General features: G+C 47.4%; 1 protein-coding gene across 4 annotated transcripts in view; it reads right to left on the bottom strand.

Annotated features, from left to right (window-relative positions):
- Nucleotides 1–18703, bottom strand: part of svopl (SVOP-like) — a 123023-nt gene that overhangs the window by 74002 nt on the left and 30318 nt on the right. The window contains exon 1 of one of the 4 annotated variants that reach the window (XM_080190656.1): nt 7665–7755. The exons of the other annotated variants lie outside the window; for them this stretch is intronic. Within the exon in view, the coding sequence (XP_080046782.1) occupies nt 7665–7731 (67 nt within the window). The 5' untranslated portion in view covers nt 7732–7755. Of the gene's footprint in view, nt 1–7664; nt 7756–18703 lie in introns of those variants that run through there. 4 annotated transcript variants of the gene reach the window in all.

Raw genomic sequence — 18703 nt, 5'->3', positions numbered from 1 at the left:
GTTCCCAGGAAAATGGGAATATTACTAGTTCTGAGAGGCAATCAACTGGGAAAAGAGAAAGAAAGGGGTGGGGAGGGCTAGATTGAATTATTAAATAAGAGATGTCGCTAGACCAATGGAACCTCACTTCTAACCATTTCTTTGAGAGATGTTTGAATGATAAACAAGGGACTGCGGTCGGAACTTTCCGGCTGTTCATGCCGCTGGAAGCTCTGGCCCAGCCAGTGGTGCACCCCCACTGTGAGTTTGATGGAGTCAATGGGAAATCCCAGTGATAATGCTAAGGACCAACAGGTTCTGCTAACGGCCAAATGTGTGCTACTTCCCTCCATGTGAAACACACCATATGGGGGCAGGGGAGTTAGGGTGGGATGGAGTGGGGCAAAGAGGGTAGTGGGAGCTGAGAATCCAGTAACTGATAGGTTAAGTGTATATATTCAGGGTCAGAGTTGGAGTTCAGACACAGTTCGGCCTTGATCTAGCTGAAGGGTGGAACGGGTTTGAGGAGCTGAATGAACGGCTTCTGTTATATGGCCCCAATCATTAAATGTAAATACTCTGACTACCAAACTGTTAAAACAACTTAATGCTGGGAAGGGCTTAAATCTTCAGCTTGACCCTTATTGGGCCATTAAGGCCGAGAGGCCTGTGTTAAATCCCATCCATTACGGTAGCACAATGGTTAACACTGCTGCCTCACAGCTCCAGGGACCCGGGTTTGATTCCCATCTTGGTTCACTCTCTATGTGGAGTTTGCACATTCTCCCCGTGTCTGCGGGGGTTTCCTCCGGGTGCTCCGGTTTCCTCCCACAGTCCAAAGGTGCATAGGTGAGGTTGATTGGCTGTGCTAAAATTGCCCCTTAGTATCAGGGGAACTAGCTCGGGTAAATTCATGGGATTTTGGGGTAACGGGGATAGGGCCTGGGTGGGATTGTGGTTGACGCGGACTCGATGGGCCGAATGTCTCCCTTCTGCACTGTAGAGATTCTATGATTAACTTGTTAACAAGTTGATCACTTCACATTCACACAAAATGTCAATCCCACCAAAAGGGTGTCCAAGACTTTACAATGTCATGGGGCAGCCTCATCAGATATAAAATATCGGGGCCCCATGACATTGCACCGTAGTGTTAGCAGAAAATTACCCAAACATTTTATACAAGATTTTTTTTAGCACAAAAGAGGCAACAAATCCATATTGCCCAATTTGGAGACTATTTCACCTCCAAGGTATTTCATAAATTTCCCAGTTGATTTCATAAATCAGATTGTATAAAGGTACGTGTGCGTGTTTGTGCTGCCACACTGTGGTAAACTTTAAGTACTGCACCCTTATCTATCAGACACCAGCATCATAGGTTGGTCTGATAGAGCCTGTGGGGAGAGGATAGAGCTAAAGGAGTGAAATTTGAGGCCACAAGCTCGTCTACAGGAGCGATGGTGCATGCGCAAAACCTGGAGTGTGCAATTGGCACTGGGAGTTTCTGAATCCCTATCTTCCCACCCATGGAGGGGCAGGAAACACCCTGTGGGACCGCAGAAAGCTCATTTTAATACATTAGTATTTCATTAGTGAGCATGCTGTCGAGATATTGAGACTGCGCCGAATTTTAACCATTTACGATAGGTCTACAGAAGCGTGAACCTGGCACCCCCATCACCTCAGAGGTGAACGCTCAGGCAGCCAGCACCCTCTGCAATATGCACTGCTCGGGGGCACTGGAGAGGATTCAGGAGATACGGATAGCTTCAACTCAGGGCCGGGGGTGAGGGTCGCAGAATCCCCATTTCGGGGAGACGCATCAGATGGGCCGGAAATGCCTCCCATCTGGAATGCCCGTGGCTGTAATCTTGCTAATCCTCTTCCCTTCAGGTTCCTGGGGGCAACTGTGTTCCTTCAAGAGTTGGAGGGTCAGCTGGAGTGAGATCCAAGGGCCTGCCATCCTGTTGTGCTGACATTTCTGGATTCCCAATAGAGTCCGTACCATACAGTTGAAGCCCTGCAGCATGGTGCGGACATGCCCTGCCATAGAGTGCAAGTCTCCATGTGGATGCCAACCTCATGGTGTTAGCCTCAGTTCACTGCAATGACAGCACCATCTACTCGGAGAAGGAGAAGGGATTGATCCACTCTGAGGGCTGGGGTCATCCCTTGCTAAAGTTCACAACTCTATTTTACAGATCTAGCAGCTGTGGGGCAACTGGATCCAGGGGCATATCAGCGGCCTGGGGCTCAGCAGATTCCTGGGCTCCAGCATCCCTCCAAATCCCAGCTCCCTGGGGTGTCCCTGTCTCTACCTGCTGTGGATCTTCAGCTGTGAGGTGCTCACCAGTGAGTGACCCAGAAGCCTGTCTACTTAATGAATCCACTGAGGTGTGAGTATCTGCATTGGTGCCGGGTGCAGGTGACAGTTGTGAGGCCTCTTCAATGATGGAGTTGAAGAAATCCCCCTTCTGAGCAGTTGGAGTGAGGATGGTGTGAGGGTGGTGCGGCCTGTTCCAGTGGTCAGCCTGCAAGGCAAGGCAGATGGAATCACTTCAGTACAGGGGATTGAGAGGGAATATTTATTACTCACTTGAGACTTGAGGAATATCAGCATATGTGGTGAAGATTCCCAAGTTTCTTTGTTACCTCCACTTCACCAGAAACACAGGTTCCTCCTCCCTGGCCAGTTTGAGGGAGGGCTTACTCCTCAAACCATTTAACGGTTCTCCGCTCAGTAATGATTCTAGCTGACTGCGCCTGTTGTGGTCGAGATTGTATGACGTAGGTAGGGAGAGTGCAGGTGGGAGTGCTTACATTTAAGATGGTGATGAAGAGTGGCAGGCTTTGCTTGAGAGCTGGAGTCTGAGAAGGATAGCAACTACTTGGGGAGCATGGTGCTTGTGGGAGGGAGGCGGCAATCTAGTGTCTGGTCTTGGCAAAGGACAAGGTGGCTGAGCGAGAGAAGGGGCGGGGGCGAGGGGTGGGGGAGCAATGGGGTGGGGGGGAATGGGGGGGGGGCGCGGTCCAGTGGGAGACTGGGGGGTGGATCACTTACCCTGGCTGAGTGATCACTCATCTTCTTCCAACATTGCCCCCTGTCCAGGCAGGGGTGGTGACTCTGCTGGAAGGTTGTATCCTGGAATGGAGGTAGAACGTGGCCTGTCTCTGTTCCACTCCATCCAGCATTCTGGTGAGGGCCCCCTCCAAAAAGGGCGGTGCTACCTTCTGGGCTGCCTTCCCTGATAGCCCTGGTGGAACTAGTGCATGGGAGCTGTTTATATGGGGCTCCCCGGTGCCTGCAGCAGTGAAGGAGTTATGGGGTGGGTAAATCAGAGGGAACGTGCCCCTGGAGAAGCGTGAAACTCATAGAATAGAAAATAATACCAATGAGCCGTAAGATTTAGCCTGACATCATCGGTGGGAAACACTCCGCTTATCACACCAGACCCAACATTCAGCCATTTTTAGGTAAGATTTCACCCAACATTTCATGTCTGGATGATTTTTCATCAGAGTTCTGTCTAAGGGTCATCCAGACTCAAAACGTTGATTCTATTCTCTCTCCATAGATGCTGCCAGACCTGCTGAGAATTTTCAGCATTTTCTGTTTTTGTTTCAGATTCCAGCATCCGCAGTAATTTGCTTTTATCTTAGTATGATGGACGATTTGCTTTGCTCTGGTCAGACACCAGGGTGTTCAGAGATTGGTAGATTTTTCTGGTATGATAAGGTACAGTTTTAGCAAGGCATTGTGGGGTTTTTCTCTGTGGAAGAAAATATTCATAGTTTGAAAGGAATTAAATCATTGCAGGATTGTTAGAGATCTGAGTGAGATGCGAGGTCTGTCTTCCCCCTCGGGTCCCTTGGCAGTGTTACAGAAGGATAGAGGAGTTCTTGGCATTCTGGCCAAGATATATCCCTCAGCTAACACCATTAAAAAGTAGATTCATTGCCATTATGTTGTTACTATTTTGCAGGAGTTCGTTGTGCGCAGATTGGCCGCAGCATTTTCTTTATTACATCACTAACGACACGTCAAAAATATTTCACTGGTAGTAAAGGCTTTTGGGCCTAAAAAGATGCTGTAGAAATGGTAGTTCTTTCTCTGTTACTTTTCCATTTCAGCTGCTATGGATGCTGGGGACCATTAGAACTGACCTGAACCACACACTGAAGGATGGGCAAGGTTACTGTTTGTAGGAATGTCTGGGAATGGAGACAAAGTTGAGGACAGGATTACTCCCACAAATCTCTGGCTCCTCTCCCACTTATGAAATGCCATTGCTTCCACTTATTTAATTGCAGATGCCTGCCCGAATCCAGCCCCAACACAATATCACCCTCAAATGGCTGAGAGAGATCAAAACTTCAGAAAGAAAAAGGATGGAAGAAAGGGGAGGCAGTGGTGGTATTGTTGCTGGGCTAGTGAGCCAGAGACCCAGGGTAATGCTCCAGGTTCCCAGGTTTGAATCCCTTCACGGCGCATGGCAAAATTAGAATTCAATAAAAATCTGGAATCAAAACTCTAATGAGTGATTGTACCGTAGGAAAGGAAATCTCTCGCCCCTACGCATGATTCCAGATCCACAGCAATATGGTTGACTCTTAAATGCTGTCAGGGGTGGAGAATAAATGCTGGCCCAGCTGGCCAAAAAAACAAATTTTAAAAATAACCAAGTCAGAAACACTGCCGGAGCGATTTTCAGCCCATGCTCTCTGTCTGCGGGAATGGTGTTCCACGTTCAAAATCCGGAGGGTGCAACTCGTGCCGGTGAGTTTCCAAATTCCGACCTTACTAGCCCCCTTGTCGACGGAATGGTCAGAAACAAGCCATGGGACTGCAGAAAGCTCATTTTATTACATTAGCGAGCATTCTCTCCAGGAATCCCACCCCTACCCCGCATCAAATATTCATTTACAACAGTGAACCTGTCATGGGGGAGAGGAACATGGCCAGGCAATGCCCCCGGGCAGATTGGCACTGCCAGGTTGACACCACACCCATGCCAACCTGGTAGTGCCAAAGGGCAGATCCCAGTGAGAGCCTCATGGGGCGGGAGGGGGGGATTCAGTCAGATGTGATGATGGCCAGGAATAGATGGGAGGTGCAGGGGATACCGGCAATAGCGTTGGGTTTGGGGGGTGGTGGGGGCGTGGGCCAGGAACAGCTGGAGGTGCAGGGGACACCAGCAATCGCATTGGGGATGGGATGGAAGGGCAGGGGCAGTAATTGGGGAGAGATAGAGAAGTACTGATTTCGATCAGGCATGGAGAGGTCTCCAAGATCTCCAGAGTGGGCTGGAGGGGGTGCTTTACTCAGAATGAGCAGCAGGATTTTGCTGGCACACTCCCATGATTTTATTCAGCAAAGTCATAAGATCTGGAGAGAAAATCGACCTGTTTCTCTGAAGAGAAAGACACTGGTTTTCTTGTTGGGATCAACACTTCCATTTTTTGGTAAGATATCACCCTGATAGTTGCAATGAGAAATAATAGAGATGGGTAAGAAACATTAAATGCACAGACAACCTTAACACTCCCTTTGTCCAGCAGCAGATTCTGAATGTTAATAGCTGTGAGATAATTTAAATCCTCATGCTTTTTTCTAATGGTGGACGTAGTCTAAATGGATGATGCTTGAGGCCTGATTCCTGCTCTGGAAAAGCCACAGGAAACAGTAGTGTGGGATTTTGACACAGACTCTCCCTGCGTGGGATCACCAGCAGGGATACAAAATTCCAAGAAAACTGGAAATCATGAATCTCACCAGCAGCGGAATCAGTGGCACCCTGGCTGTGCCAAGCCAGCAGTACCAATCTGTGTCTAGGGGCTGTGCTGGAGCCAGACCCCAGTGGAAGGTTAGTTTATGTATGATTTGGGAGGGGGAGTGGTTGGGGCGGGGCGGGGTGGGGGTTGGGGGGGGACGGTGTGGTGGCAATGATTTTACTGGGGACAGAGACCCTCAATACCTCGTGGTGGTGAGGGGAGGAGTTTTCTGATTGATGTGCCTTTTGATGGGACGTGCCAATAACTGTGAAGCCTGTTTCCAACTCGGAGTGCCCACCCCCTTCCACAGTGATGGCTTAAACCACGACCACTTATTGCTTTTTCTTTAAAGCAATTCAAAATTTGGAGAGAAAACTGCTCTGTGCAACCGTCGAGCTACACGCTAGCTTTCTGACTGAGCCGGATACTTTGCCCCCAAAATTAAAAAAAACAAATACTGGAAAGTTAACAACTCTGCTCCCCTCCCATCCCCAACATCTCCCACTGAGGGTGTCACAGCAACTCTGAAGCCTAGAGATGGGGGTCTCCAAATGGAAATGTTTAAGAAGCACTCCATTACTGCTTCAAAGGTCAAGGGGGACCACCACCCCCCACCCCGTCCCCAAACCCCACACACAATCTCAGCACTGCTGGGGCAAATTACTGGCACTTCCTCCCTCACACCACACTACATTGGTTCAACATCACCACCTTCAAAGGGGCAATTAGGGATTGGCATCAATTGTCAACCTTACCAGCTGTGCCCACTGCCTGAGAATAGATCCTTTTAAAAAAAAGTTTCAGCAAAGCCAATCGAGTAGTAATGTGACATTTTGTTGTGAGGGAGCAATGGAAAATCACAGGATTTAATATCCAATTAATGCTTTCTCATGGAGCCTGCACAATGTTTAGAGAACAAAACGTACATTGTACACATCCTGGGCCACAGACAGATTACTAGAGTTATTAGGAAATCAGGTCACGTCAACTACAGAGACTGCCAGATCTGATTTCCCAGCTCCTCTCAGCTTTCAATCTCGCCTACGGCAGGTGTTGGGAGAAAGGCTGTTCCCTTCTGACAGGATAAAGGACAGGAACAAATGAGAGGCCCCATTTGGCGAATATCTGCACAGTCAATGTTCCAGGGAACGGTGGAGAGCGAGCCCTAGGGTACAGGTAAAATATCGAGCGAGCAAAAATTTTATAACTACCTGAAAAAGAGTGGCCACTTGTAATTAATTATTTCACAAACTTCCAAGCAAGCTCAGATGTGCTTCTTTCTGTGCCTTGTTTGTTTTACTCGTTATAAACTGGTGAGTTCACAAGTGGCTCCCTGTAGCCAGAGAAAAGTTTCAGGAGAAAATGCCAACAAAAGCTAATTCTTTAATTAGTGTTGTTGTTCAAGAAATCCGTGATAGAGTGGGGGAAACCAAATCAATTAAATTTCAATGCTCTGTAATGTTTCTAATCTTGAATGATGACTTTGTGCCTTTGTCAGGAAGGTTCCAACAAAACCGTAACCTCACTCGCAGTTTCCAGTAGCACCTGTACTGCTTTCAAAACAAATAAGTGCAACGTCAGCAACAGAATCTAACACTCTCAGGGGCTTCTGAAGCTCGGTGTAATGTGTGTTAACTTCTCCATGAAGTACAACCAGTTTACTTGCCTCCCAGCCTCTATATTCAGTGGTGTAAGAGTTACAGGTGATCAGATTTACTGTTCTCCCCACTGCTGCCACCCAATCTCCCTCATAAACACACTTGTCGTCTACTCCCAGATTGACTCTCTGGGTCCCGACACAGCTCAATGCCAGCCGTGCCGTCAGCCTGGTTAATATACACTCACTGAGACTTTAAATTCCTTAGACCAGAGCAGAGCATGTGAATATATACTTGGCAATCGTGCTTTACCTTTACAGTGACTTCGAGTCTTACAATTGCTGAACTCCTGGTATTGCTGCCTTGACATCTCCATCATATCTCCCAGTGCCAGGTAGAGTCAGCTGAGAGTGAGCACCCAAGTGAAATGCTGATAGGCTGTCTGCGGCAGCTCTACTCGTCACACAGCCAAATAAAGGAGAAGTCCACCAGGAATGCCAGATTGCTTCACAGAAACCAGTGACAACTACTCTGCTCAGCAAGCCAGCTGCTGTTCAAAACCTCAGGCTCGTTGGACAATTGTAGAGGCTGATAGTCCTGATGTCTGGGTCCCCTCACCTGCCTCAGCTACAGTCACATCCCCCTGTTCCTGAGCATCTTGCACAGCAGGAGACCCTATCCTTCAAGGTGTGATGATCTCCTAGCACGAAGCATTCAGGTAATGCTCACTGTCCCTGGTATGATGCAGTGACCACACCTCAGCCTCCAGCCCAATGATTCTAAGCCGAAGCACCTAACCAGAGCTAGGTAGATAATCGAGGATAGGTGACAGTGCAGATGGGGGTTACAATCAGATCACTTGTTACTTGGGAGGCTGAGTGGTTTACTCCTCCTGCTAATTGGTACGTTGATTTGTTCACAGGGGCCTGCCAACCGGTCTCCAGACTGTGTGAACTTAACCTATTTTAGGTAAGATCAGTTCCAATTTAATTACAGAGAAGACAAAAAGCTCCAATCTTCAAATACAGAATGTTATAACATTCGCACCACTGATTGGAGTGCTCGACTGCAGAGTGAGCCAGCAGAGGGTCGTAAATGGTGAATATTAGGTAAGCAATTATGGGCAGAGGGTGCAGTTGATGTATTTTTCCATGTGTGTGTGCACTAAAGCTAGGGAGTGTGAGAGTGAGTGTGTGTGTGTGTGTATCTGTGTATAGAATTGAATAGAGCATCGTGTGCATGAGAGAGGGTGTGTGTTTGGAGGTGATACAGTGTGAGTCAGAGTGTGGGCAGATTAATAGTGTACAATGTGTGTCTGAGCGTGGAGGGTTGTATGAGAGTTGAATGGGCTACAGTGAATGTAAGAGGGTGGGGGGCTGGATGGGGTACAATGTGTGTGTGTGTGAGGGTGGGGAGTTGGATTTGGCAGACTTTGTGTGAGAGTGGGGAACAGGATTGGGTACAGTGTGTGTGAGGGTGGGGAGTTGGATAGGGTAGTATGTGTAAATGTGAGAGAATGAGGAGCTGGATGGGGTGGGGTGTGTGTGTGTGTGTGAGAGAGAGAGAGTGAGGGTAGGGAGTTGGAATGGGTTGTGTATGTATGTGTGAGATGGTGGGGAGTTGGATGGGGTGGTGTGCATGTGTGTGTGTGTGAGAGGGCAGGGAGTTAGGTGGGGACAATGTGTGAGGGTAGAGAGCTTTTTGGATACAGTTTGTGTTTGAGTGTATTTAGTTGTGTGGGGTATAGCGTGTGTAAGAGGGTGGGATACATGTTGTGTGGTGTGTGTGGAGTTGGATTGTTAGTGCCTGTCTGCATCGTATATCCCATCCCGTCACTGGTATCTATGTTCCTAACTCTCCCTTTTCATTACTGGCTTTCTAACCCCTCTACCTATTAACCTGGGACACTTATCTCCCTCCAGCCCAGTTCAATCAAGCACACTCTTTCTGTTACTGCTCATTCCATAAGACCATAAGGCAAAGGAGCAGAATTAGGCCATTCAACCCATCAGGTCCACTCCGCCATTCAATCATGGCTGATATTTTTCTCATCCCCATTCTCCAGCCTTTTCCCCAAAACCCCTAAACCCCTTATTAATCAAGAACCTAGCTATCTCTGTTTATGACCTGGCTGCCACAGCTTTCTGTGGCAAAGAGTTCCACAGGTTCATCATTCTCTAGCTCAAGAAACTCCTCCTCATCTCTGTTTTAAAGGATCTTCACTTGAACCTGAGGATGTGCCCTCTGGTTCTAGTTTCTCCTACTAATGGAAACATCCTTTCCATGTCCACTCTATCCAGATCTCACAGTTACCTGTAAGTTTCAATAAGATTCCCCTTCATCCTTCTAAACTCCAACAAGTACAGACCCAGAGTCCTCAACTGTTCCTCATACAACAAGCTCTTCATTCCAGGGGTCATTCTTGTGAACCTCCTCTGGATCCTTTCCAAGGTCAGCACACCCTTCCTTAGACACGGGGCCCAACCTGCTCACAATACTCCAAACGAGCCCCTCATCCAGTCCCTGAAGTTGATTCACAGTGGCTTGTCTGATTCCCATGATGTGGAGATGCCGGTATTGGACAGGAGTAAACACCGTAAGAAGTCTCTCAACACCAGATTAAAGTCCAGCAGATTTATTTGGTAGACCAAGCCATTAGCTTTCAGAGTGCTGTCCCTTCATCAGGTGAGTGGGAGCTCAGTTCACAAACAGGGCACATAAAGACACAAAAGAGTTTGTATCTTTATATGCCCTGTTCGTGAACAGAACTCCCACTCACCTGATGAAGGGGCAGCGCTCCAAAAGCTAGTGGCTTGGGCTACCAAATAAATCTGGTGTTGAGAGACTTCTTACTGTCTGATTCCTGCCAACTGAGAGTGCCGCCTCGCTCCTTATCTTTCTCCCAGGACAAGCTGATACTCTTTCACATTTCCCTTTTCCTATAGGAATGGTTAGGCTTGATAACTTTAGCACAAGTATGTTGTACAACAATACAATGATTTATTTAATTGTTCTCCCCGGTTGGACATATCATTGACATCGTGCATGCTGATAGTTTACATAAAATTGACCACACCTGTTATCTTCTGAAATCTGAGTGAGGGAGAATTAAAACTAAGCTCAGCATTGACAAACTAGTGACTTATATACTCTGATGTTTGTAATATCTTGCATTTTGAGACTAACATGTTTGCCTACCTCACTGCAGTGACTATTATTCAACTGTGAAGAAATTTGGGATGTCTTGAGGAATTGGCTATTTAAATGGACATTGGTTCCCCTTTGAGCCGCGTAAGGACCCACAGAACCCTTGACCAGTGGAAACCGATTTTCTTAGGTGGACAATCATACTCGTTAACAAATCTTTGGCAATGATCCCCTTTGAAAAATGAGCAATAATGGATCATCAAATGGGTTACACTGGGGAAGAGAGGAAAATGCAGAATTAAATTGACTGAAAAACTTAAGCACAGATTTTCATAGTGACTCCACGCTTTAGCCAATATAACACGGAGAGCCCACACACACTGTCCTGCTCCCATTTCTGACAGAATCCACTTTTCTGTGGTTGCGGAGTTGCAGTGTGTGGGGGGTGTTGTGAGCCACGTATTTGGGGAAACCCAAACACAGAAGAGTTATTTGAACTAAGTGCTGAGCTCAACAAACCCAATTATTTTTGGAGCAAGGTGTGTTTCTCAGTGTGCGACTTAAGATTTAATAGAATAGGCATGAATGTGCAATAAATATGGATAAATCTGTGGACTGTCAAGTTGTCAATTCCTTTAAATCTCCTGCTCCTTACTCTTTTAAAACGGCATGCTGTGTCTCGGAACTGAAAAGAAATGGTGCTTGTCATTTCCATAGCTGTTTGTTGACATAAACCTGAGGTCTATCATTACAGCATTATTACTGTTTGATTGCTTCCCCATTGATCATTATCACGGGGGGGGGGGTGGTGGCGGTGAGGGAAGGGGGAGAAAGAGGGTCTACAATTTCAATGATTGATTGCTCTAAATGTTTGTTATGGAATTAGCTATCTCCGATATGAGACTATGAATAGAAATGTTTGTTTTTATAAGGAATTGGGTACTTGAAGGGATTTAAATGTACTGAAAATTTTGGAAGCCCCCTTTTGACTGGGGATGCCCAGTGACCTCTGGACTACTCTCCACATCCTCGGTCTATCCCACAAGAATCCGATCACCCTCCTCATGATCCTCCCAGTAGCTCCTTACCCTCTCTACCCTTCCACATACCCGTTCTCCAATTCCTGTAACTCAGTGCCAGGCAGTCCCTACTATGCCTCTTCCATCCACTGCAGTGCTTTTGCCTGGAGAGCATCTGATTGTCCCACCTTGGAGAGCTGCCAGCCATTCTCCCATGAGGAGTAGAAGTTACACCTAATGCCAATTAATGCTCTTTAGATTATAAAATGGCAGTGCGGCTACTGAAATTGGTGGGCGTGGGACTTGGTCCCCACCATCCCAGATATCAGGCCCGATCAATTTGATTTCTGGTTGTGTCACCTGGACTTATCTAGGCATACTTTCCTTTTGGAAGCTCCTTGAACCAGACATTTATAATAACTTTACATCAAATCAATTCACTTTCCCCTCTTTCATTGGGATCACTCAGGCCATGTGGTCCAACCATGTTGCCTTTCCCAATGGATCACCCATTACAAAAATCACTTCCTTTATTTTACCTTGATGTTTGATCTTAACCAGGTCGTCATGAAATTGATCAAATACCCTCTTCTTCACTATCAAATGTTGGTGTGCAGATTGGATCATATCAGGATTGAACACCTCTCTCATGCTTTTGACCTCCCTGAGTAAATGAGTGTGATGGTGTCCAATGTAGAATTACCCGTGTCTTTCCAGCACATTCCCCTCAAACCAACAACTCTCCACACACCATCCTAAGTACAAGCGTCCACACTCCACATTGAATCTGCCTCTCCCTGCCATTTCAATACATTGCTCATTTTGAACTGCAGTAAATATGAGAGAGACATGGACAAGGTGTAACTATTATGTTAACTCACTAGCAGAGATTGCCCAGAGGCAAGACTGAAAGTTTAGAACAGAGATTTTATGTGAGGTTGTGAAATACATTACAACACAGTTAGTGATTGAAACAGAGGCCATGTCATCAATTAAGCTTGCTAACATTGGCCATTATGGGATTAGATGTACTGCTCATGAGAGAATTAACACCAATTTGGACTGTTTAGACCTAATGGCCTCCTGTCCTTTTCCACTTTCTTGTAATCTGATTTCTGTTTCTAATAGAACAACACCCAGGATTTTGTTGGAGTCCTTGATGTCAGGTAGAAATGCCTGGCACTGGAATAACAGGCAGGCAGCGAGACACCACTCCCTGAATTTTACCATCAGCAGCCAATGAAGGGGGTGCCAGTGAGGAAGTGAGCAGGTCCTAGTGATAATGGCCTAAAGAGTGCTTGGATTTTTTTAAAATACAGCTGCAAATCATTCAGCCAGCCTTGAACCTGGCGGGGGCAAGTATGTAGTGGCGACAGATAGCTGAGAAGGCAGTACAGAGATGGCAGCAGAAAAAAGGGTAGCCCCCGTGTTTCAGAAACACCACTCTTGAAGCACTTTAGAAATCAGTCCACAAAAGGAAGCAGATCCATTTTCTGGAAGAGGAGAGAAGACCAGGAAATGTTCCCAAGAAGGCATGGCTGGAGGCGACAGACATCACGAGCAACCGAGTTGGTGCAGGCTTTAGGTTTATATAAGGAGCAGCTGCGGTCTGGAAAGGTGAGTGGTAGACACGTGCATGGGGCAGCAAGGTTAATATTGAGGCGTCTAGGTTTTAAAAATTATTCCTTTCTCAGAGTTACAAAGTCAACGTGCTGAGTGTACAAGACCAGCCCTTAATCCATCTCCTTGCTTACTCCAAAAAAACAATTCAGATTGAATTCAATTCATGATCCCCACAAGATTCAAGCTGACAAGAATCGGCATTACATCTGATCTCAGGCTTTATCTTACACTTGATCTTAGCCAAAGGCACCCAGTTATCATGCAGCCGGGACTCATGCTCAGGTGACTGAGCATTTTATTCCTATATTAGGAGCAAGAGAGTAGTTAGAGGGAAAATTGGTCCTCTTAGGGACAAAAGTGGAGAGTTATGTATTGAGTCAGAGGGAATGGGGGAGCTCCTGAATGAATACTTTGCATCGGTATTCACGAAGGAGAGGGGTTTGGAATCGTGCGGTCTCTTGGAGGGAGCTGAGGATCAGTTGCAGGAAATATCTATTACGAGGAAGGAAGTGCTAGGGCTTTTAGGTAGCGTAAGCACGGATAAAGCTCCGGGGTCTGATGGTATTTATCCCAGGCTGCTTAGGGAGGTGAAAGATGAAATTGCTGGGCCTCTGGCGCAAATCTTTGTCTCTTCTTTGGACACAGGTGAGGTCCCAGAGGACTGGAGGGTAGCAAATGTGGTACCGCTGTTCAAAAAACGTAGTAGGGATAACCCTGGAAATTATAGACCGGTGAGTTTGACATCGGTGGTAGGGAAATTAATGGAAAAAATACTTAGGGGTAGGATGTATGAGCATTTGTAGCGTTGCGATCTGACTAGGGATACGCAACATGGCTTTGTTAGAGGGAGGTCTTGCCTTACGAATCTGGTGGAATTCTTTGAGGAGGTGACAAAAACGGTTGACGATGGGAGAGCCGTTGATGTCATCTATATGGATTTCAGTAAGGCGTTTGACAAAGTCCCTCATGGTAGGCTGGTAGAAAAGGTTAAGGTGCATGGGATACGGGGTCAGGTAGCTAGGTGGATTGAGAACTGGCTGGGCAATAGGAGACAGAGGGTAGTTGTGGAGGGGACTTTGTCCAGCTGGAGGCCGGTGACCAGTGGTGTGCCGCAGGGCTCAGTACTGGGACCTCTCCTCTTTGTAGTCTACATAAATGACTTGGAAGAGAACGTAGGTGGTGTGATCAGCAAGTTTGCTGATGACACCAAGATGGCAGGGTTGGCGGGTACTGAACTGGATTGTCAGGTGATACAACAGGATATAGATAGGTTGGTGCATTGGGCAGATAGGTGGCAGATGGAATTTAATCCTGACAAATGCGAGGTGATGCATTTTGGAAGGAATAATGCAGAGAGGAGCTATGTGATAAAAGGTAGACAGATTAGGAGTATAGAAATACAGAGGGACCTGGGAGTGCAGGTTCACAAATCCATGAAGGTTGCGTCACAAGTGGAGAAGGTTGTTAGGAAGGCTTATGGAATGTTAGCCTTTATAGGAAGGGGTATAGAGCATAAAAGCTGCCGTCTAATGCTTCAGTTGTATAGAAAGTTGGTTAGACCGCATTTGGAGTACTGCGTCCAGTTCTACATAAGAAATAGGAAATAGGAGCAGGAGTAGGCCATCTGGCCCTTTGAGCCTGCCCCGCCATTCAATAAGATCATGGCTGATCTGTCGTGGCTCAGTTCCACTTTCCCGCCCTCTCCCCATAACCCTTAATCCCCTCTCTTATCAAAAACCCATCAACCCGCTTCTTAAAAATATTTAGCGAGGCAGCCTCCACCACTTCAACGGGCAGAGAATTCCAGAGATTCACCACCCTTTGAGTGAAGAAGTTCCTCCTCAACTCCGTTCTAAACCGCCCCCCCTTTATCTTGAGGCTGTGCCCCCTAGTCCTACTGTCTTTTTTGAGCGGGAAGAGTCTCTCCACCTCTATCCTATCCATCCCATTCATCATCTTATACGTCTCAATGAGATCTCCCCTCATTCTTCTAAACTCTAACGAGTACAAGCCTAGTTTATTCAGCCTCTCCTCATAGCTCAACCCCCTCAACTCCGGTATCAGCCTAGTAAACCTCCTCTGCACTCCCTCCAAGGCCAAAATATCCTTGCGCAGGTGCGGCGCCCAAAACTGCACACAGTACTCCAGCTGCGGCCTCACCAATGCCCTATACAGCCGCAGCAAGACCTCCCTACTTTTATATTCAATCCCCCTCGCTATGAAGGCCAGCATCCCATTCGCCTTCCTGACCACCTGCTGCACCTGCAGGCTGGGTTTTTGCGACTCATGCACAAGGACCCCGAGGTCCCTCTGCACCGTCGCCTGCTGCAGTTTTTCGCCACGTAAGTAATAGTCCTTCCTACCAAAGTGGACCACCTCACACTTGCCAACATTAAATTCCATTTGCCATTTCCTAGCCCATTCGCCCAGCCTATCTAGATCCTTCTGCAGACTCTCCACACCCTCCGCACAATTTGCCTTTCCCCCAATCTTGGTGTCATCAGCAAATTTCGACACCCTACACTCGGTTCCCTCCTCCAGATCATCTATATAAATGGTAAATAGCTGAGGCCCCAGCACCGACCCCTGGGGCACCCCACTAGTCACCAACCGCCAATCCGAATAGCACCCATTGACCCCCACTCTCTGCCTCCTATTTGACAACCAATCCTCTATCCACGCTAACACCCTACCCCCAACTCCATGTCCTCTGACCTTCTGCAGTAACCTCTTGTGAGGTACCTTATCAAACGCCTTCTGAAAATCCAGAAAGACCACATCCACCGGCTCTCCTCTATCCACCGCCCTAGACACATCCTCATAGAACTCCAGTAAATTTGTCAGACACGACTTCCCTTTAATGAAACCGTGTTGCGTCTGCCCTATCAAGCAATTCCCTTCAAGATGCCTCGCAATTTCCTCCTTAATGACGGATTCTAACATTTTACCTATCACAGACGTTAAACTAACCGGCCTATAATTCCCCGCCTTTTGCCTGGCACCCTTCTTAAACAACGGCGTAACATTAGCCGTTTTCCAATCTTCCGGCACTTCCCCGGAATCCAGCGACGTCTGGAAAATAACCACCAAGGCATCCACTATAACCTCCGCCATTTCTTTCAGAACCCTCGGATGCATTCCATCCGGTCCTGGGGACTTGTCCACAATCAGCCCCTCCAGTCTGTCACGCACCACCTCTCTAGTAACAGTAATGTCATTAAGACCCTCCAGTCCTACCACCTTTCCATCGCTAACACCCGGCAAATTATTCACGTCCTCCTCCGTGAAGACAGAAACAAAAAAGTTATTCAAGACCTTAGCCATATCCCCATCCCCTACCACTAGGTCCCCTTTCTCATCCTCTAAGGGACCAACGTTCACCCTAGCCAGCCTCTTCCTTTTTATATATTTATAAAAACTCTTGCTATCCTTTTTTATATTAAGCGCTAGCCCAGCTTCATAGCTTCTTCTACCCTCCTTTATCAACTTTTTTGTCAATCTTTGTTGACATTTAAACCTTTCCCAATCCTCTTCTCGCCCACTGCTCTTAGCTACTCTAAATTCCTCCGCTTTTAATTTAACACTTTCCTTCACCTCCTTCGTTATCCACGGCTTATTACCTCTCTTCCTACTGTCCTTTTTAACCATCGGAATAAATTTCTGCTGAGCACCAAGAAAGATCTCCTTAAAGATCCTCCACTGCTCCTCAGCAGACCTACCTTCCAACGCGCTCCCCCAGTCCACATTCGCCAATTCTTCTCTCATCCTACCATACTCCCCTCTATTCAAACAAAGGACGCGTGTCCGGGAACCCACTTTCTCCTCCTCCATCTGCAACAGAAACTCCACCATACAATGATCACTCTCTCCAAGAGGATCCTTCACCGCAAGGTCCCTAATTCTACCCGCCTCATTACATAGCACCAGTTCTGGTCACCTTACTACCGGAAGGACGTGGAGTCTCTGGAAAGGGTGCAGAGGAGGTTTACCAGGATGTTGCCTGGCATGGAGGGGCTGGGTTACGAGGAAAGGTTGGAGAAACTGAGACTTTTCTCCTTGGAAAGACGGAGATTGAGGGGGGACATGATAGAGGTATATAAGATACTGAAGGGAATAGATAGAGTTAATAGTGAAAGACTGCTCCCTAGACTGGGTACAAATACGAGAGGTCATGATTTAAGGGTGAGGGGGGAGAGGTATAATTTGGAAGTGAGAGGAAGGTTCTTTACGCAGAGAGTTGTGGGGGTATGGAACACGCTACCGAGTAGGGTGGTGGAGGCAGGAACATTGGACTCGTTTAAGGTTCATTTAGACAGACACATGAGTGAAACAAGGATGGAGGGTTATGGTAGGGGCTATTAAATAAGGTTAGAACCTCGGGAGACACCGGAAAAGCAGACTTGTAAGATTAACGTTTTTGTCTTTTTATTCCGCAGGTGGAGGTCCACCTCGTGTGAAACGAGGGGCATGCACACGGTGCATGGGCTGCTCTTGAAGGTTCCGGGAGTGGCCTAGTACTTCGTGTCGGTGTGTGTGCTTGATCCTGGACCGGTAGACGGGCGCCGCAACAGCTCGGTGACTAGCACTGCTAGCTGTGCAGATACATGGATTTGGGCCTGTGTCTGTGGGAGTTTGTGCATTCTCCCTGTGGTTGCGTGGGTTTCCTCCGGGCGCTCCAGTTTCCTCCCACACCCAAAGATGTGCTCTTAGGCTGATTGGTTTTACCAAATTGACACTATTCTCCCCTGAATCTGGCTAAGTTAGGGGTTCCATTCGTAGACACGCAGGGTAGAATAGGTGTAGGGTGATGCGGCGGCGCGGGCTTGTTGGGCCGAAGGGCCTGTTTCCCGTGCTGGGTTGTTCTTTGTTCTTTGTTCTTTGACTGCTGTGCTTGAGATGGCTGAATGGTAGCTTCATCACCAGACTGAGCAGCACATCAGCACTAAGAGGCAGGACTGACATTGCCCATGTTCATTACAGGGAAAGCATGCTCAAAACGTTAGGGAATGTCAATGGTCCTGAGGTGGAGTTGAAATTATCACTATGGTGACAGCAATGAAACAGGCGGCCATGCAGGTTGGATGGTTCACTGCTGGACAGTCTGTCGCTGAGGCCAAATCAGGCGGAGAAGGTTTGGAGAGGGTGTAAAGATTTGGTAGCTATTCATGAGGCATTTGTGTGGGCCTTCACCACCAGTATAAGCTCCCCTCAGACACTTGCACAACTAAAGACACATCTCAACCCCTGCAACAGTGACAGAGAGGCTGGTCCTGCTCTTAATGCTGAGGTACACGGATGTAGATAGGCCTAAATATGCTGGGCCCTGGTATAGTTCCAGTACTACACAGGTTCAGGCTCTGCCCATCTCCTGCATAGAGGCAAGAATTCAGCCATCTACCCCCATAACAAGGCACGCAGGGCATTGGGGTAATTGTAGAAGTTACTCTAAGCAAACACCTAGGTTTCTGGACTTGCACTGATGGTGGTGGGAGTGAGGGAGCATTGATGGGACAGGGGAGGAGAGGAGAGTCACTGAGCAACACCATATTGTGGCATGCAACA

Source organism: Carcharhinus amblyrhynchos, chromosome 6, assembly GCF_965287045.1.
Source record: "Carcharhinus amblyrhynchos chromosome 6, sCarAmb.v2.hapA, whole genome shotgun sequence".
Lineage (NCBI taxonomy): Eukaryota > Metazoa > Chordata > Chondrichthyes > Carcharhiniformes > Carcharhinidae > Carcharhinus > Carcharhinus amblyrhynchos.
Note: the sequence above shows the minus strand (reverse complement) of the source record. Positions and strands in the feature narration are given on the sequence as shown.